At 39.9% G+C, this 16,814-nt stretch overlaps 1 protein-coding gene across 3 annotated transcripts in view; it reads right to left on the reverse strand.

Moving 5' to 3' along the window:
- magi3b (membrane associated guanylate kinase, WW and PDZ domain containing 3b) overlaps positions 1-16,814 on the reverse strand; it is a 126,024-nt gene that overhangs the window by 15,182 nt on the left and 94,028 nt on the right. For 2 of the 3 annotated variants that reach the window (XM_080892210.1, XM_080892211.1), the window contains exons 3-8: positions 14,764-14,883; positions 10,291-10,497; positions 7,956-8,124; positions 6,083-6,162; positions 5,222-5,279; positions 3,953-4,059 (exon numbers count right to left, since the gene is read on the reverse strand). In XM_080892210.1, coding sequence (XP_080748336.1) covers positions 3,953-4,059; positions 5,222-5,279; positions 6,083-6,162; positions 7,956-8,124; positions 10,291-10,497; positions 14,764-14,883 — 741 coding nt within the window. Of the gene's footprint in view, positions 1-3,952; positions 4,060-5,221; positions 5,280-6,082; positions 6,163-7,955; positions 8,125-9,876; positions 9,946-10,290; positions 10,498-14,763; positions 14,884-16,814 lie in introns of all 3 variants that reach the window. The other variant, XM_080892209.1, reaches the window with a different exon arrangement.

The following is a 16,814-nucleotide window of genomic DNA, read 5'->3' on the forward strand; positions in this document are numbered from 1 at the left end:
TTTACCACAGTGTCCTCTGTTATCCCTTCCCTACTGCAATCAGTGACTCAGAAAAAAAAAAGGTTTATCACTGTAGACTTTTTATAACTGGAAAAAGGAACAACTTAAGGTCAGTGGCAACATCAATATGGACGAGCAGCTTGGCTGTGGCATACACAATACAATAGATAACCGACTGTCAGGGTCACATTGCATTTAACTGGGCAGCTTCTCTATCTGGCATTACTGTGGTATCAGCACTTTAGATCATGGACACACCATTTTTCGCTTGCTGCCTGATGGTTTCTGGCCTGGACCGCATTATAGCTCTGACTCAAAAACAGTAAAAGGGAAACCAGCTGGTGACAAATGGGGCATATTCCTGTGATTCTGCTATATACTGAGAGAGTGTGATGGTACTGTCATTATCTGGGGTCTTTATATTTGAAGATAAATGAACTGTGGCAAAATAACCATCCCCAAGAGACACATATGCAGTAAGCTAAGAGAAAATTACTACTTTTGTACGACACTAAAAATCTCAGTGACAGATATCTTATTATCACAACTTCTACCACAAAGAGAATGACAACAACAACAGGAAATGTATGAAGTAAATGCAGCCTCGAACATTATTACACTGACACCATGTTTGTTAAAGACGTGGTTGTCGGAGTACTATTTCATTAAGAATTTGCAAATGTATTCAGCAACAAGCAAAGGATTTGGTGTTATTCTGATTTTTCGTATCGCCAACAAATCTAACAAATAGATCACAACGTGCAGTTTGTTGGTGGCACTAAATCTCAAAGCCTAATCACACTTGGTGAGGATGTACATTTTGTAAACTGTTCAAGATTAAATGGTTTCTTTTATAAAAAGCTGAAAAAGCTGCAGTATGACAGGTTAACAAATACATAATTTGTATAATGTTACATGCTTGTTTTGAAATAATGTGCTACCATTAGAAACTAAAAAACGTTGCAAAGCTCTTTGGGCTGTGTATATGTGAATACTTTACCTGAAATGAACAGACATGGATATGAAGGTTTACAGCTGCATGCTGCGTTCTTCACTTGTATCTCTTAATATCTTTATGCAGCTTCTATACACACGATGACTGAACAGTCACATCTGATAGCTGTGTGCCCATCCCTATATCCAGTTTAAAAAAATGGCAAGAACTTTGTAAATTGGCTGAAAAGTAACAGATGCACTTTCCCCCACTCATTTCCTTCACTTTTATAAAGGCTAACTTTCAAGGGTGTGTGTGAGGAATACAAATGAAGGCGCTTTCATACTTTGAAACAGTTCAGCAGCCATAAACATTCGCTGCAGACATGAACGGCTGTGAGCGAGTGTAACTTATCACAGTCAGTGTGGACTCCAGATGTCCACACTGTTGCATGGATCAAGCAAAGCCCATTTGCATAATCACATTCAAATTGCTTGATAAACTCAACATGGGATGTTTTTTCGCCCCCCAACCCAGTGAGCGCTGATATACCCATTTGCCTGCACATTTGTGTGTGAAGAAATAGACCGAGGTAAAGGAGGGTGAAAGAGAGAGTAACCAAGGGAGGAAGTGAGTTTGATGTGTACAAGCCTGTACTTGTGTGGGAGAGTCCAAGGGAGGTCTCTGTGCCAATGTTTGTGGGCAGACTTTAAACACCAGAGGCAGACAAAACCATCATATCAACTGCATCAAACGGCCATGGTTTTTGAGTTCTTATGTGTGACTCAGTCTCACTGTAAATCTCCAGTGACATTATTCAGCATAGTTGAGGAAACAGCTTCTTTACTACATCCGCGAAGCAGCAGTAGAGCAACAGAAACGGCTGTTTGCAAGAGTGCAAGAGTGTACAAGTCATGAGTAGTCTTTATAAAGGAATGAGCCTACAAAGCCAGCAGCTGACTATCAGGGAAATGACCAAATTACTAGTTTAATCAAATAATATAGATAATGGATCAGAACAAAGCAAACAGGAACACATATAGCCATGTGTGTTTTTAGTGGTTAGCTGCAGTGACACATGATGCAAGAAAGAATTACACAACACAGTTCAACATACAAATAAACTAACTGCTTAAACTAGCAATGCAACTAAGAAAAATGATGTACTGTGAAAACATTACATTACTTACATTAATAATATTATTATGTGTTACAAGTACTCTGTAATTTTACATTTACATAAGCAAACAAGATAGGATCTCAATTAAGGCATATTTTGAAAGAAGGCACGTTATGGAGCAAAACTCACTGATATCTCAAAATTGACCTTTGCATAAAAAACACATTTTTGCCTGTGGTGTTTTTAAAAACAAAACAAAACACATTTGTACATAAACTATTAATATGCATTATTTCTGTATTCACAGAGTTCATTTCCTTCACATAGAACTCCCTGGGAATTGAACTTCTTAGAAAACAGAGTGTGGATTGTAGCCTGAGGTGTAACCGACAACTGATGATGCTTAGGTTTCATCATAGCAACTGTCTGACAGCTCACTAAGTTGTGTAATCAGTAATCAGGAGCTGGATGGTGGATTCCTCGGTCCCTATACACCTGAGCAGAGAGATGTCTGATTATACTTGGCCTCTCTGACGTGCTGTTACACCAGCTGTTGCCACATGCACCGTTAAAAGCCGGCCTCCTCCCCTACACTCCCTCTTTCACTCTCTGAATCTCTGCCAGCGCTATGCGCTTGTCTATTTCCACTACTGCAGTACTGTAATCTATTATACATATATTGTAATGAAAACATACTTAATTCATGATGTTTATTGCAGTTGAAAAATGTCAACTTGTCAACTTAAAGAACAGACCACAATTGGAGAGCTGACAAAAAAGTCTGTTACATGAGGAAACTGTGAAAGAAAGGGCTCATTCTTTTTTTCAGCTGACCTTGTAAAAAATGATCACGTTCTACTGCTTTCTGTTCCCACAAAGCACGTTTATCAAAGCGCACTGACAGAGGTAAAAAGGTCAGGCCTCTACACAGAGGATAGGCCAAAGTAATTAAATTACAATTATATTTTAGCTAATTAGCTGATGCCTGTGTCCAAAATGATTTACAGTGAGTGCAGAAATAGAATAAGCTACAATAAAGACTAAATTACTTCTGGTGCTCTTGAATAATCTCGCAGCATCATGAAATAATAGTAGTACATGGTTGAAAGAATATGTGATACAGACGCAACAGAGAGTCTGTCATTTTAGATGATTTCAGTGTAACTGCAGTTTCTTGATTTTTTTTTACATCTGTATTTTTATTATACACATTCTGAATATAATCAGTTATTTCTTATTATTTTTTTTGACATGCTAACATACACGTTATTGCAGATAATTGGTCCACCAGAATCACCCCTCGCAAACCCCTCCGTCCTTTTTGGTGAACTTGGTGCATATCATGTGATGAAAATTAAAAGTTGAACCCCAAATTTTTTCACACTCACTGCTAAATTGCGTCTTCTTCGTAGTTTCCTTCAGAACATTTGAGGGGACGTAAATCACCTCCAGTTCGACCCCAACCAACCACATGACATTTAACATTGGCAGGCGTTTTCCATTTTTCTTGGGTAGTTTGATGATCTTCACAAATTTATTCAGTGTGGCATTTTTTTTTCTAACTTCAGTAACATAATGCAGTTGCTTGATTTTAACGGGGTGCAATGGCAGTACAAATTAGAAAGCTCTCTGACATAATTACAGGTACACATGTAACTACATGTGTACCTGTGTGGTGCCAAAAGTGTGGTGCCAAAACTCATGCAAGAGGCTGAACTATCCCATAATGTTTACAAAGCTCCCATATGTTACATTAGCAATCCAACATTTGCAAATTTTCACGCGTGCAAACTTGATCCTTTGTGCTCTTTATCACAGGCTTCTGCCGTTATGACACCATGGAAAACGTTTATAAACCCAGTGGAAGTTAAAGAGGGGGGTGCATTCTGCAATGTTACCTTGAGAAGGTGCTGCTGCGGCTTGCTGGATCGCTGCAGTCTCCTGGCTCAGCTTCTTCTTTGCCTCCAGGACAGGGTTCTCAAACTGGGTTTTCTGATTGATGTGGCTGTAACATAAAGAGGTTCAGGTTTGTGAGAAGAGACTTGGAATGCAAACACGCACACCCATAGACATGCTAATCTCTCACTTATTGAGCTTACTGCATCATTTTTCTGCAGTTAATTATGTATGCACCATCCTTTTAGAGGAAGTATAATTTTCTGATAGAGGGATGCTATAGTGGTGCCAGTAAACAAATTCACAAGCACAGCACACATACAGTACATTCTGACTTGCCTCCTCTTTATGTGGGGGAAAGTACCATTGCTTTTAGCCATTTAATATTATAGAAAATGAACCCCTGACTGCCTGTTCCCCTACAACAAGGTAAACAGCCTGTTGTCCCCCTGGCATACAAACAAGAGCCACTGCTTCATAGTGAGCTCATTTCAAGCTAAACACTAGCAGGTACAAGCTCCATCTATATGCCATTGACTCCCTGTCCAAACAGTGCAGGTCTCTCTCTCATGTCACTTCTACCTAGGAGCGTTTATATGCTTTCTGAGCAATGAAACAATGCGAGAATTCCCATTTTCTTTTCAACACAACAGATTGCTACCTCGTCTTCCAACCCCCACTCCACTTCTTCCATGCATTCTAGTTCAAAATCTCCCCATTTCTCTCTACTGCTGTTACAATGGCTGTGTTTCACAGATTTCCTGCCGGGATGTTGATGACAAATACACATTTAGCACACAGACAAATATACAAACAATATGCAATGACAAATACACAGACTCTATAAGCACACACAAACACTGACAGAATGCGATGAGAGAAAAATCTGTTTTGTGTTCATATACAGGTCACTGCAATGTTACCCGCAGAGTTTCATTTTGCCACCCACCGATAAACAATGTGAAAATCCTGATCAAAATCTTCAAGTGTTCTCCAGGTAAAGGCTTTCTCTCGGTATGTTGCATAATTCAGAATATTCTCACCCAAGATGTGCTACAACCATTTGTTTATTTTAGACAATATTACTTTACATTTTCCCACCGCTCAAGTACACAGAGCTCTGCAATATGCACTTGTGCACTGACCAAGCTGGTAAAATACGCTTGTGTGTTATGTGCATCTGAGACGAACAAGTATGACAAAGCAATTGGCACTGGTGGTGATGATGGCAACTGGAGTGATGGGAAATGAGATGCATCAGTATTACTTACTCAACATAGTATGTCCCATACTGTGGATCGTCAATTTCCTCCCAGCCATAAGGTAACTCTGCAAAAGGAAAAGAGTGTGCTATTGTGCTGTGGAGATGCAAATTGGGTGCTCACAAGATAACAGACCGATAGAAGGAAAGGGGAGAAGTATGCGCAATATTTTGCAGAGGTCCGGGAATCTATCTGGCATTATGGAACAGCGGTAGTTACCAGTGTATCTTTCCCCCCTGACTGGAATATTTAACATTGGAACGTATGTATGAAAATACTGCCATAATAATCTAGAAGACATATTCCCGTGGTTTTCAACAATCTGGCTGGAATAGCTGGTGAATGTTATGTCTTGACGAACATTATGAGGCATAAGAAAAGAAAAGACAGATGAGCTCTTAATGCACTGGAAGGAAGTGCACTGGAGTTGCTTTTCAGAAGAAACACACTCACTAGCTTTCCATTTGCCTGTAAAAATCCATTAAAAACAAGCTGGAAGGGTCCCACTTTTTCAGCCGTGGCTGCTGTCTGTCTATGCTTGCACTTAAGCCCACATTATATCCTAAGGATAAAAAGGCACGTCTGAAAATCCTCAAAGTAGACTCCAGCTCTAGATTTTTGAAAAATTAGCTTTTAGCACTGCGATGCTTAAGGTTACTCTTAGGTGATGTGCCATTTCAAAGAGAAGTCAAACATTCATATTTCATCCTGGTTGGTTGCTTGATTCATTGTGAGAAAGGGTGAGAAGTGATGGCTCATGTAATGTAGGGCATATACAATGTAAGTATGCCCTTGTGTAAAAGCATGTGCAGTATTTAATGGAATGAGTGTACGCTTCAGAAAACCAGCTGAGCAAAGGAGTATACATACCGCCATCCTCGCACTTCTCAGGGGGCTTTGCCTTCTTTGCCAAGCGGGGGTCCAGCCACGTGGTTGTCTTGGTATTGTGACTGTAGAGTGCAAAAAAATAAAAGCCAGGAAATATCTTCAGTAAAGACCTCTGAAAACAAGGAAACCACTGCTGAAGCACAAGCAGCCAACAAAAAAGATGTATCACAGCAGGAAAAACGGCAGCCGTATTCTCCCGTGTAACATGCTCTTGTGCACAAGATTACTCAATTTATCAGCAAACATCTGATCCATTGCTTTATATTCAGCTGTCAGATTACAGTGCTTATGGTTAGGTGGCCTTTTCAGAGGGGAGAAAAAAAAACCATGTGATGTGAAACATGACAAACTCATTTATCCTCAAATGTGTTAAACAACTGGAGTGTGTAATCAGCAGGAAAATCACAATGGTCTTCTGATATCTTCAGAGACAAGTAGCTTAGAGCAAAATGCGAATAAAACACAAAGTCGTGAACACACACACTTGCGTTTACTGTACGTAAACCCACACACCTACAGACCCTAAGAGAAGGTCTGTTTTTTAGCTTTACTAAGTTGTCTTTTTAAACATCGGATACACTGTGAGGCCTAGAAATATTGCAAGTTTACTATTAAACTGAATTTTACTGTTAAGTTTACTGAATTTCCCAGAGGAATCTACCTGAGAGATTAATACAGTTCTATCTATCTATCCAAACAAAGGACAGTTGTGTACATTTTCTTCTTTTTAGTTGTTTTTATGCTGTTGTCAGGCTGTTATGGTTTAATTTTCCTGTGACAGGAAATGAGGTGTAGATCTCAGCTACACAACTCATCATCAGACAGAGGATCAAACCTAATATCACTGCTGAAACTGACAGAAATATTTTTTGAACTTTTTGCAGACATACTTGTTCTTTTCTATTTATATGTATATTTATACCTATTTATCTCTATACTTATCTACCAATATCTCTGTTTCTACACTCATTTTATACGAGTGCTTGATGTTTGTTGTGTAGTTGCTGCTATGACAACTCAGTTTCCCTCTGGGATTAATAAAGTCTCTGATTCTCTGATGTGTCCTTCATTATGGATAAATGAGAAACAAGCAAACATAAAAAAAAAAACGTATGACAATTGATACACACACAACACTTTCATGTTACCATAACATTTAGCAGCATACCTCACTGTAGCTGTAAGATGCGATAATTTACATAAGCAACAACACTCCGGTTGTCAGTCGGCCCACGTTTCAAACCTCATCATCCAGTTTACAGACTGCACCAGCTATCAGCAGATTAACCTGCAGCAGCATCTTCTTATGATTTCTCTTATTCAACAGCACCTCACAAAACAAGCAAAGCAATTTCCTAAAATAACTGATCACATATTAGCATTTGTTGGGACTACTTTCTTCTGTGTATTAGTTCCAACACACATTTGTTGTGCTAATGAGTATTGATGGCAGCAGGCAGGTGAAAGTGGCCCTGATATATTTGAACTTTTCACCAAGGTCAATATTTGTGACTTATTGATGTGGTTTTAATAGTTTTGGCCACAGGCAACACACAACAACTCTTGTGGGCTGAATCAGTTAATTGTTGTTATTTTAATTATATTTTGTTATAAATATTAAATAAATATTAAATAAACACTGTTTGAGAAGCATAGAATGACATAGCATATATGGCAACTTGTGGGTTAATGAGTAATAACTTACATTTGAGGATGCACTGCCTGATAATCCAGGACTGAGAGCATGTGTAATTATGTTTTATAAACTCTATAAAATTAACTAAAATAACTGCAATTTCTAATCAGCCCTGTATCAGACATTATCACTTTGAGCCACAGCTCACGTCTCACTTACTCTATGAAGTAGACCATGCCGGTCTCAGTATAAGCCATCTCCCAGTTGAAAGGCAGGGGCTCCAAGCTGTCGTCACGAGGAAGAGAGCTCCATGTGCGGAAGTCCATGGTGCTGCTGGACTGAGTGTAGCTGGGCACTGCTTTCCTCCAGTCTGCCCCCTCTTTGTGCTCTGGAGAGCGTTGGAGGATGGATATATTAAAAAGGGAATAAGACAGTGAAAGCAAGGCAGAGAGAGTAGAAGGTTCGCCTGCAGGAACACCTATGTCCTGTGTTCCTGCTTGCTGCAGGGAATTGGCGATTCCATGTCACACACAGGATTTGCATGTCTTCGCCAAAGGGCAGTTTTAGATTTGCCTGAGCAAACTGTGTGTGAGGAAAAGTCTGTGCCTATGTATGTGTATATTTCCTGTGGGTTGCAATCATACAGGCAGGGATTCACATCGAAAGGGCCAGTTGAAACCTGAGGCTTCTTCTCTTTGATAATACTTTATAACTGCACATAAAATATATTCTATTACATTTGTAGACACTCCCCTTTAATGAGAAACTGCTTGCCAATGAACACAAAACATGCAACAAAGACTCTGTTAATTCAGTTAGCACTCCATGCCTTCCTCAGAAGATGGTTATAAAGCACTGAAACATAACTGGTTTTCATCCTTTTCTTTTTATGTGGCGCTAACCCTCCTCACAATAGAGGATAATGCCAAAAGATGTTACGCAAATCACAATAAAAGCATATCTGGGGGGATGCATTTCCTAAAGATCATTCCACCAGAATTTTATATTGCCTATAAATTGCTAAAAGAAACAACTACAGAGCCCTTCAGCAGCATTCAAATTTTGGTTATTTACAGCTTCTAAAACACTTTCCTCTTTTGCCTCTCTGATCAAATACGCACACTTGAGCTTGATTTTTAAAGGAAGACAAAGTGCGGATGGCATGTTTGAAGATGCTTTATGTGCTCGAGCTATGTAGAGACTTGGAGAACCAGCCTGAGGGCAAAGCCTGAAGGAGAGCTCATCAGTAAGGTTCACAGCAGGGTGAGGGCCCACTCGACGATACGAGTCAGATGGGTTATAGAAGGACTGTGGTTGATAAGGAAAGCCTAAGCAACGATGGGGGAAGCTGCAGTGAAGAGTTCAGAGACTTAGAGCTCACATTTTCCATTAACCTCTTTTTTCATTCGACCATAACTCTCTCCATCTACGGTTGGTCTGAGACTTCTTTGCCACAGCTGTGGGCTGTAGCAGAGCAGTCATTTGTGACTGGTTGCTTTCCATAAAAAGAACTCCTGAATGTCTGGGCATTGTTTTGTGTTTGATTTCAATATGACAGAACAGTTGTGTAAACAGACTGGATTTCTGTGAATCCCTTGTACAGCTGAGCAAGCAGTGCTTGAGCTGAGACTGTCAAAACAATGTTTCATTGTGTAAAAAATATTTTCAGCTTGGACTGGCCTCAATCTTAACCCTAATTCTCTCCTACTAAAAAAAATGGATATGGTATGTAGCATGTAACCTATTTCTGCTACAGGTCTGCTCTCCTTGTAAGCATTAAGGACAGATTCACTCATTACAGAGCCCAGGAGTTGTTCTGATAGATCACATGCACAGTATCCTACTCTCCTAGATCAGAGTCTCTCAAGGTGACCTGGGAGTTTATTCAACGCTAATGGTAACAGGGCTGTCACATCACACATTTAAAATAGAGTCCAAGATAACATTATTTCTATTATTTCTAGAAAGCGATATTACTGTGACCTAAAGTTCTTTACATGTCGGTTGGGTCCCTTCAAAACTAGAAACCCAAATCTATCCTCAGGAACCAAGTCAGACAGGGCACAGACTGAGTTCAATCTAAGTGTCATTATGTCAAAAATCTGGATTATATTTAACAATGAAATGAAAAATCCAATACCTGTTGAATGCTCTCTTTCTGGGCCTGTTTTTGCATTTGGATCAGGTCTCACTGTCCTCAGGTCCCTTTCTAAAAAAGACTTAACAGTAATTCTTGATGCTTTAGGGTTTTCTAGGGTCTTTTAGGGTCAAGTATTACTGAACTGAACTAAACACAGAACTGAAAACTGACTATTATTAAACAGTAAGAAATCGGAAGTAGAAATTTCTTCCCCTGAGTTTCTCATTAAGAAAAATAATATGCAATACCATTTGATCTAGGAGTACAAAATATTTCAATCTTGACTGACAAATGAGATGCAAAATGACAAAATGAATTACGAAGACGACCAATCTGCACAGGAGAGCGTAGTGCCACATTATTTTCGTACACCTTTTTTGAAGCCTAACATTTTATGCTTTGACATTGACCTACCAGGCAAGCCATTGACCAGTGGTGGCCGCTCATCATCATCCTCCTCCTCAGGTACAGCGCTGTCCTTCCTGTCCATCTTACTGACTGAGGTTGTACGTTTCCTGGGGACCTCGCCACCAAAGTCCTCATCAAACAACACCTGATCCACCAGGTCAGGCTGCACCAGGTTGGGCTCTGCTGGAGGCTTTGGGGTTCCATAGTAGTTACCTTACAGAGGAAAGGAAAATGAAAAAAATAAGTCATTTAAAATAATGTAACCAGAAATAGAAAAGCTTGAGTATATTTCAAAAAGACCAAAAGGAAAGAAAACTGTACTTGGCTGTGCCAGAAGACACAGACAGGCCCTCCACTATGCCACTATCACCACAATTTCTGTGATTTAAATCAAAAATGATTTCTCTAAATGTCACACACCAGCACTCAAGGTCAACCATTTACAAATTTCAGAGGTCTGATTCCTCTGCATATTTTTTCCGTCTCTTAACCCCCCGCTTTGTTTCCCCTTGATAACCGCACCACAGGGCTGTCATCACTCATGTTACATTAAAATCACTTCACTTGGAATTTGCCAGCAACTAATTACACTGATCATTGAATACAGCAATTATCTATCTCTCAGCTTGCTTTTTTTCCATAATGAAGAAAGACCTTGTGTTACGGATTATAAATATTCAGTGGGATAACAGCGCTCTGTAAAGAGACGCAGGAGAGAGTAAAACTTTGTTAAATTATTTTCTCATTTAGCTCATGGGGTGATCTATCTATGTATGGCTAGTGAGCAGTATGTGGAACTCAATTTAGGCATTGAATAAGTAATTATTCAACCTCCATTAGGATTACAAATAATGTGCATACTAATTTAAATCCCTGCCATTTATTATGATTATTTGTTTGTTAAATGCTGCTCTGTCAGATGTGTTTACGGAAAAATTATCAAATTAATTTTTTTGTAATCCATTAGTAAAGGCATATATTTACTTGCTACTTACAATAAGTGATCGTCAGATTGAGCCTACTCAGCGAAATCATCGTATATAATTAGATTAAATAAAGAATACAGAGAAATACCGCTGGGAAATGCAGATCTTTGGCTATTTAATTAGCCTCCATAAACTTGATCTTATTTTCATTTGGAGCCAGTTGCTTATGGGACCATTGTATTATGAACCTTTGATGTATTTAAGCGTGAACATGCAGGCATCACAAACAGTGTACTGTAAGAGCAGCATTTATCAACTCCAGATCTTTTTATAGCTCGCTACAAAGAGGGAAAACTGACAGCATCGTGCATGCCAGAAAGAACAGAGGGCTGTGAGGAAAATATCACAACCACTCCAGCAGCTTTACAGAGCGATACAGTAGCACCACATCAGCCTTCCTCATAAGTGAGCCCATCTTGAGCCAGGCCTCATCTCCTCGGGCATGCCAGCAACAGTACACGGCAAACAGGGTTAATGCAGCTATCTTTCTCAAAGCAGCAGGAAGGTTGAAAAGAAGACGAAGGCTGGATGAAAGCCTACCCTTCCCCTCCTCACATGTAACTTTACTGTTTACCAAGCGACAGCCATCCGCATTTGTCAAAGATGGCTTCATTAACAGGGGTGGCACAGCGATAGCGGGGAAAGATTGGGTCTGCTGGCTAATCCCCGCCTGTCTCCTGCCACACGCTGACATTTATCAGCCAGACGCTACCTCTGTGATTAATTACTTACTAACATGTCTCTTGGCCCCTGATAAATGTGTGGCGCAGATATAGCGGTGTGTGAAAGCAGTGTATCAGCAGAGATTTGTGGCACTATTTGCCATTATAAATGGAGGGAAGCCTTATAAGCTGATAAAAAAAAGGAAGCTTGTCCGATGTTACTTGTGATCCTTGTGTCATGAGGTTGATGAGCAAGGATGAGTGAACCTGCTCCTTCCAAGTGTGTGCAAGTAATTTCATGGTGGTGGAATCAGCTACTGGTAATAAAAAAAAAAGCTTCCAGTTGTGAAGGGCAATATAAGCTACACAAGGTTATGAGCACTCTTTCATCCTACCAAATGCACGGACAGACACATACACAGCAACAAATCCATCAGACCAAATCCACAAACAGTCAGCTTCAAAATCCAATTTAATGTTTGTTTTCACTTCTTGCAAAAATCTGACTCATTACCACAAAATATACCCTAAAACAACTGTATAGAAGTGGCTGACAAAAGATGAAAGAATTCTGCTCGTAGCATATTAAAGTTCATCTATCAGGGGAAAAAAAGTCTTGTAAAGACCTATTTAGTTTTTAACTGCCTCCTCTGCTCAACTCTGAAAGTGTGACCCAACCTGGATCTCAGAGGCACAGAAATCAAGGAGGGACCAACCCCCCCAAAAAACTAACTGTGAATGCTTGGCACGGATGGCTTATATGTGTGCTTGCCAGATTACCTGGGACCACAACCAACATAGATTGTCCAGCTTGTATCCGACCAATTTTAGAGCAGCCTGGATGCACAGAAACAATCTTATCCTAGAGGGATATTACAAGTGTGTTGTGTCCTCATTTTTATCCAGTCTTTCTTGAGAGAAGAACAATCCCTGACAGCTTTGTGACAAATAAGTTAAGGAGACGCTGTTTAGGCTAAAAATATATGTACATTGCCTCCCATAAGCCATTTGCTTAGTGGAGGACAAATGTTTTTCTTGAGCCATTAAGATAATGGCCATTACATCAGGGAGTTCATTACAATTAACTAAGAATCCCATTAGCCAAGCAACTTGTGCACAGCTCAATTATTATGCACGACTACAGACTTAAGGTAATTCACAAGGTCCTCACAGAACTATGGAAGCCACCTGGCCTGTGACAGGACACAGGAACTTATTTTCCCCTTTCCAAAGAAAAAAATAGGCTGGGCTTCAAACACAACTAAATGCAGTAAATCACATTCCTTGATCCGATTACTTCCACCTTTGAGTAAACTGTGCTGCTTAGAGATCAACACTCCCTGCCACAGTAGCCGTGCATCGCTTGTGCTGACTGAGTTTAAGCAGACGCGCAGAGGAGGGGGCATCCACTATCAGAGTGTTCAGAGTGTTCCCTCTTAGGAGTAGTATACTGAAACCTTCCAACTTTTGAGAAGCTAATCCTCACATCTGCACATAGCCGACGCTGTCCTGCTTCCTCGGCAAAGGGGGTTTCCACTGGGAGACGAGGAGCTCAGTATGCCTGTCAACTACATCTCTTTCTCTATTATATTATATTCCTCGATTTGCTCCCCATTTCTCTCTTTCTGCAAACAGTCAAACTCTTTATAAAAGGTATAAATCCCACTTGACTTCAGCTCATAGATGAAGGACAGGTTTTGGGTGCCTTGGTAGCCCTGGAAACCTGATCTTCAAATTCTTAGATGATCTATTCCGACAGAAGGAAGGACAGGATTTGTTCTGTATTCAAGGATGTGGAATTGTGTGCTAACAATGTATGTGTGTCCATGTGTGTCTAATGCCAGATAAAGCTAACCAGAGCTGAGCACCAGCCACAAGCTTCAGTACGAGCAGTGAAAAGATCAAAAGATTTAATTATGGAGACAAGCTGAAAAGAGAAAAGGGTGAATGACCTGTTATCTGGGAAAACTCGGGCAACTCTTTTTATTTAAATATCTGTATCTTTTTCTGGTTGCAGAACACTTTATGTTTTAGTTGTTTAGGAGTAAGAACATCCAGTAACCTCCAGCAGTTTTGTTTAATAATTAATTTTGTAATGAAAATAAAAAGAAGACTGGAATTTTTTTTGTTTTTTTCCTCTACATGCTGTCAATTATAGTACTTAGAAAGGAAATTACAATCAGGAAAACTCAGTAATGTGTATTGAAAATGAAAAAGTAAGTTTTATTTTACTGACACATTTTATTTGTCTAACCAGAGTAAACTATCCTCTGATCACTGCAACATACATAACACAAGGCCTATAATTCACCCTTTAGCTCAAACACTTTGAATGCTTTGCTACAAAGAAGAAAAAACCCTTCCTGCCTATCACACCTGTCACTGACTGCTGACTATTTCAGGTCCTAAAGTGCCTGGAAAATGTAAAGTTTATTTAATCCTTGCTACAAAAAATTTGTTCTTATTTATACAATATTTCTATGTCTATTTAAATTTAAGGTCTGCAAGCGTCATACCTCATCGCCCTTTCTACACATAGAGAGGAGAAGCTGAATAGTGCAGTTTATATCAAGAGCTGCAAATACTGCTGCTACTCTGACTGTCACTTCTAACAAGTCTTTAATCGTGTTTCACTGATCAATACATTTTGTCCCGCTCGTCACATTTCACTAAGGCAGGCTATAAGTCATAATGACTGTGAATAGCAAGCTTACACTCACTCTATTATAGAGAGCTGTCAGTGTGAATCATATTCTCTGACTAAATGCACACCGCCGAAGACATGCACACAGAAAGGTTTCTCATATTCTTAATGCCACCGTGATGCCTACCATCATAGGTTCCACTCTCTAGCAGAAGTCCACTCTCCTCCAGGATCCTAAAGTCTCCAACACTGATGAAATTGTAGTCCACGCCTGGCACCTCCCCCTCTCGAGGAAGCCGTGTTGTGCCTGCAAAGAAAAACACACAAGCATACAAGTCAACACAAGTATAGATAAAGCAGTAATGTAGAATATGTTTCAGTTGAGACAGAAACTGAGATTAAGATATTTTCTCGGCTAACAGGTTCTGAACTGAATTGACCAGTCAAAATAAAAACAACTCTCTACTCTCTGTTCTTGATTTCAAAGATACAAAAGATGCAGTTTTTGTGCGTTTTTTTCTTTTTATCTGTACAGGACTGCAGTACATATTTGATAAGAGCAGATATCTCTTTTTGGAATGAAAATCCAAAGAGACCTTGGTACCATCTTGTGAAAGATGGATAATTGATGAAGGCCTGTAGAGCACTGAGGGCTTAATTCATTTAATCCTCCGTGAGTAACTGCAGCCTCTGCTAACAAGTTCTTATTGGAAGCTTCTTGGCACATATACTGGCTACAGCTGAAATGCAGAAATCAGTAGAGCAAATTAGAGATGTGAATTATGATGGAAGCAATGGGATTTGTAGCCCCCTGGTGTGGGTTAAGTTCACTCAGTGCCACAGAGGGCAACGCGAATGCAAATGACACAAGGCAATTCTGAGTGCATATTTTGCCCCTGTGGGGAAGCCACAGTCTACTTCAGTACTGATGGGAATTTTTTTCTTCGAGGATGATTATCTGCAAGGCAAAAAAATGGACACCAAATGATTACATTAGCATGGGGATTATGTAAACTGTATTCCATGAATAAGTAAGTGGGAATGTGCTACAATTGCACTCAAGGCTAATTAGGTGGTGTGTCACCAAACTTGTAAACTCCACTGAAATAACCACAAGAGTTGAAGGTAGGACAGCAGTAATTGGTAGCATGAGAGGCAAAACAAAGCAGACACACAGCCACCAGTCATCAATCCTGCATTTCATGGACATTTCTCTCACCTAAATGAATGTCAGTCATGCTTCTGGAGCAGATACTTCCTAGTTAATCCTTTCTAGGGTCATGGGAAGGGCAGAGGGTTGAGGATAAGAGGGAGATGAAGAAACAACCCTGCAGATTACCAGTCTGTAGGGGGCTTGCATAAAACAGTCCTTTATATTCAGAAAATCATTCAATCTGAAATTTTAAATAAGCCCGATTTCAGTGTAAGAGGAAACCAGAGCAAATCGAGTAGCCCTGCAGCAGAAAAGGGAGATGAGGGAAACACAGAAACGATACTACACAGACCTACAACACAGAAAAAAGTTTAGTAAGTGAATATGCTCTCACAATGCCAAGCAAGAGCACTTCTACCACTTCTGAATTCAGCAACAGCAACGCACAGTATCAGCAAGAAAGTAACATAAGTATTTTGAATTAAATACAAATATACCCTAAGTGTGCCGTTGATCTGTTCAGCAACAGTATACATGTGTTGCATTAAAATAAACTGCATTTAGGCATTACAACAACTATAGTGGAATGTTACTGAAATATACTGCAGCATCTCCAGAGTATTTTTTTGGCACTTGTAGAGTCTGTGCTAATTAGAAGTGAAAAGGGTCTGTAGATCATGGTGGCCAAATAGCCTATTAAGTAACTTTATGTTGCCATTTCCTTTTGTTTTTCCACTCATATTTTCTCCCTAATTGGACTGTGACAGCTTCACTGCACAGTGCAGGAGCAAAATCACAGTTTGGGGAGAAAAAAACCAAAACACAGACGCTTGCTTCTACAGTCTGCCGTGAAACCACAGTTTGTGTTACCAAAAGCAGTTGACACTGCATTGTGTGTGTGAATGCCAACCTCTGCTGCTTCTCATTACCAACTTGTCTGCCTGCGGCGCTGGCTTTGGTCCCTCGAAAATGTCCCCTGTAGCCCAATTACTTGAGTCACAGTTGTACCTGCCAAGAATCTCCCTAAGCCATCATGCTGGATGCCACACCAATATATACCATAAACCTGCTATTGTGAATCAGTT

Source organism: Rhamphochromis sp. 'chilingali' (assembly GCF_963969265.1).
Source record: "Rhamphochromis sp. 'chilingali' genome assembly, chromosome: 9".
Taxonomy (NCBI): domain Eukaryota; kingdom Metazoa; phylum Chordata; class Actinopteri; order Cichliformes; family Cichlidae; genus Rhamphochromis; species Rhamphochromis sp. 'chilingali'.